At 62.4% G+C, this 3,783-nt stretch overlaps 1 protein-coding gene across 1 annotated transcript; it reads right to left on the bottom strand.

Annotated features, from left to right (window-relative positions):
* Positions 1 to 397: 397 nt before the first annotated feature.
* Positions 398 to 3,198, bottom strand: LOC125709335 (basic proline-rich protein-like). Its single transcript, XM_048977656.1, has 3 exons — positions 2,371 to 3,198; positions 2,155 to 2,249; positions 398 to 1,784 (listed from the first exon to the last, which is right to left on the bottom strand). The coding sequence occupies exons 1-3, from the start codon at positions 3,196 to 3,198 to the stop codon at positions 398 to 400; spliced, it is 2,310 nt and encodes a 769-aa protein (XP_048833613.1).
* Between the last annotated feature and the right edge of the window lie 585 nt (positions 3,199 to 3,783).

Genomic DNA, 3,783 nt, shown 5'->3' with positions numbered 1-3,783 from the left:
ATTACCAAGGACATTTTGGAATCTAAATTGTCATCACAGCAAGGAGAGCAAACATTCAATGTTTTTTTTCTTGTAGTTTCTCCTGCAATTGCATATATTTTGAAGCATCCATTTGCCTACCACTTACTCCAGTACTATCAAGGCATCTGCATATTCTGATCTTATTAAAAGACATTCATTTTATAAGAACGACAGGTCTGAGTTTGATGCTGAGGATATCATCCTCAATGCACTGACATGAGAAATCTCAGCAAAGAATCCATATTACCTTGTGTACAGCATACATATGGTTAAATGCATTTAATAATGCTAAGTGTCACGATCAAGCATGAGCAAAGCGGCGATCGTGAGGGTAGGCGAGCAAGGAACAGGCAAACAGGAACAAAGTCCCCTCCCCTTACGAGACACAGACAGCACGACGCTTGGTCGGGTCGAGGTCGCCGGGGTGAGGGCGTAGGGGTCGCAGGGAGAGACGGGACTGGAGTGGGACAGGATCTGGAGTCATAGGGGGTGACGTAGGCAGCGCAGGCAGAGGGGGTGCCTGCTCGGGTGCTGCAGGCAGGGGGAGCGCCTCGGGTGTGGGCGCGAGAGCTGCAGGTGGACGGGGCGGCTGTACTGGAGCCGCAGGCAGGGGCAGCAGCTCAGGCTCTGGAGCCGCAGGCAGGGGCGGCAGCTCGGGCTCTGGATCCGCAGGCAGGGGCGGCAGCTCGGGCTCTGGAGCCGCAGGCAGGGGCGGCAGCTCGGGCTCTGGAGCCGCAGGCAGAGGCGGCAGCTCGGGCTCTGGAGCTGCAGGCAGACGAGACGGCTGCACTGGAGCCGCAGGCAGGGGCGGCAGCTCGGGCTCTGGATCCGCAGGCAGGGGCGGCAGCTCAGGCTCTGGAGCCGCAGGCAGGGGCGGCTGCACATGAGCTGCAGGCGAACGGGGCGGCTGCACTGGCGCTGGAGCCGCAGGCTGAGGGAGCGGCTGCACTGGCGCTGGAGCCGCAGGCAGGGGCGGCAGATCGGGCTCTGGAGCCGCAGGCAGGGGCGGCAGCTCGGGCTCTGGAGCCGCAGGCAGGGGCGGCAGCTCGGGCTCTGGATCCGCAGGCAGGGGCGGCAGCTCGGGCTCTGGAGCCGCAGGCAGGGGCGGCAGCTCGGGCTCTGGAGCTGCAGGCAGATGAGGCGGCTGCACTGGAGTCGCAGGCAGGGGCGACAGCTCGGGCTCTGGATCCGCAGGCAGGGGCGGCAGCTCGGGCTCTGGAGCCGCAGGCAGGGGCGGCTGCACATGAGCTGCAGGCGGACGGGGCGGCTGCACTGGCGCTGGAGCCGCAGGCTGAGGGAGCGGCTGCACTGGCGCTGGAGCCGCAGGCTGAGGGAGCGGCTGCACTGGCGCTGGAGCCGTAGCTCTCTGGAGCAGGATCAGCCTCCGGAGATCCTCTGCCAATCTCTCCAGATCGCTCGGAGGAGAGGTGGGAGAGAATGCGGCGAACCCACTCCGCAGCTGCATGGCGAGCTGGTCCACCTGGGGGGAGTCCGGAGCCGCCGGTTCCTCCATCACCCTCCAGTAGAGCCCCTGGAGGGTGAAGAACTGATCCGCGAGGGCCGCGGGCGAAACGGGCGTGGCCCCTTTAAGAGAGCGGGGCACTCGCGGGATGGCTTCCCCCACCGCTCTGGCCCCTCTATTAGCCAGCTGCTCGGGCCGGAAGAAACACCGCTCAGGGGGCGGCGGTAGCTCTATGGTGGCCGGCTCCAGTTCTCGGAGTTGGAGGGGTTCCTCCTCCTCGCTCCCAGTCGGGAGCCTCAGCCTGGCAAGAGAGCAAGCCCCCAGGTGGATCGTCAGTTTTCTTGTAGTTTCTCCTGCAATTGCATATATTTTGAAGCATCCATTTGCCTACCACTTACTCCAGTACTATCAAGGCATCTGCATATTCTGATCTTATTAAAAGACATTCATTTTATAAGAACGACAGGTCTGAGTTTGATGCTGAGGATATCATCCTCAATGCACTGACATGAGAAATCTCAGCAAAGAATCCATATTACCTTGTGTACAGCATACATATGGTTAAATGCATTTAATAATGCTAAGTGTCACGATCAAGCATGAGCAAAGCGGCGATCGTGAGGGTAGGCGAGCAAGGAACAGGCAAACAGGTCAAAGTCCCCTCCCCTTACGAGACACAGACAGCACGACGCTTGGTCGGGGTCGAGGTCGCCGGGGTGAGGGCGTAGGGGTCGCAGGGAGAGACGGGACTGGAGTGGGACAGGATCTGGAGTCATAGGGGGTGACGCAGGCAGCGCAGGCAGAGGGGGTGCCTGCTCGGGTGCTGCAGGCAGGGGGAGCGCCTCGGGTGTGGGCGCGGGAGCTGCAGGTGGACGGGGCGGCTGTACTGGAGCCGCAGGCAGGGGCAGCAGCTCAGGCTCTGGAGCCGCAGGCAGGGGCGGCAGCTCGGGCTCTGGATCCGCAAGCAGGGACGGCAGCTCGGGCTCTGGAGCCGCAGGCAGGGGCGGCAGCTCGGGCTCTGGAGCCGCAGGCAGGGGCGGCAGCTCGGGCTCTGGAGCTGCAGGCAGGGGCGGCAGCTCGGGCTCTGGAGCCGCAGGCAGGGGCGGCTGCACATGAGCTGCAGGCGGACGGGGCGGCTGCACTGGCGCTGGAGCCGCAGGCTGAGGGAGCGGCTGCACTGGCGCTGGAGCCGCAGGCTGAGGGAGCGGCTGCACTGGCGCTGGAGCCGTAGCTCTCTGGAGCAGGATCAGCCTCCGGAGATCCTCTGCCAATCTCTCCAGATCGCTCGGAGGAGAGGTGGGAGAGAATGCGGCGAACCCACTCCGCAGCTGCATGGCGAGCTGGTCCACCTGGGGGGAGTCCGGAGCCGCCGGTTCCTCCATCACCCTCCAGTAGAGCCCCTGGAGGGTGAAGAACTGATCCGCGAGGGCCGCGGGCGAAACGGGCGTGGCCCCTTTAAGAGAGCGGGGCACTCGCGGGATGGCTTCCCCCACCGCTCTGGCCCCTCTATTAGCCAGCTGCTCGGGCCGGAAGAAACACCGCTCAGGGGGCGGCGGTAGCTCTATGGTGGCCGGCTCCGGTTCTCGGAGTTGGAGGGGTTCCTCCTCCTCGCTCCCAGTCGGGAGCCTCAGCCTGGCAAGAGAGCAAGCCCCCAGGTGGATCGTCAGCTCCACCGGCTTCGTCCCTCTCCTCCGCTTCTTCTTTTGGTCTGTCATTCAGTCACGATCAAGCGCGGGCAAAGCGGCGATCGTGAGGGTAGGCGAGCAAGGAACAGGCAAACAGCTCAAAGTCGGGGCAAAACTCAGGGTTTTAATGGGGAGACTCAGGACTGAAAACATCTGACGCCGACTAACATCAATGACAAACATCGAACTCTGATAAGACAAGGACTCAAATTGACAGGACTGATTGAAAGTAAACGGACACAGCTGGGTACGATCAGGGAAGCACACGTGGGTAAGCAGGGGGGCGTGGCACACACGAGGAGCGGACGAGCCGGGCATGACAGAGCCCAAAAAAGGCGCGCTTCACCGGGCGCGCCCAGGAGGAGGCGACGGACGGGACGAGGGAAATGGGACCTGGAACAGAAGAACAAAATAATCAACGAGGGACAGGGAACAGGACCGAGGCACAAAACAGAGCGAGCAACATGACGTAAGACAGGAGCTGACAAAGGACAGGAAAAGCGGAGAGACAGAGTAGAAAGGGAGACACAGAGGGAACGGGCAGAACAAAGGGACCGGGAGTGCCAGGAGGGAACACCAGGGGACAAGGAGCAAATACGGGCGGAGCAAAGGGAC

Source organism: Brienomyrus brachyistius, chromosome 15 (genome assembly GCF_023856365.1).
Source record: "Brienomyrus brachyistius isolate T26 chromosome 15, BBRACH_0.4, whole genome shotgun sequence".
Lineage (NCBI taxonomy): Eukaryota > Metazoa > Chordata > Actinopteri > Osteoglossiformes > Mormyridae > Brienomyrus > Brienomyrus brachyistius.
The sequence above is the reverse complement of the archived record's forward strand: the minus strand, read 5'-3'. Positions and strand labels throughout refer to the sequence as shown.

Bases quoted from the DNA above. Each gene is read 5' to 3' on its own strand.
- LOC125709335 (XM_048977656.1), bottom strand. From the start codon at position 3,198: ATGACAGACCAAAAGAAGAAGCGGAGGAGAGGGACGAAGCCGGTGGAG. The intron at 2,250-2,370 runs GTACAGCCGCCC...CTATGACTCCAG, and splicing joins TGCCCCTGCCTGCGGCTCCA to ATCCTGTCCCACTCCAGTCC. The intron at 1,785-2,154 runs GTAAGGGGAGGG...CTCTCTTGCCAG, and splicing joins CGTCGTGCTGTCTGTGTCTC to GCTGAGGCTCCCGACTGGGA.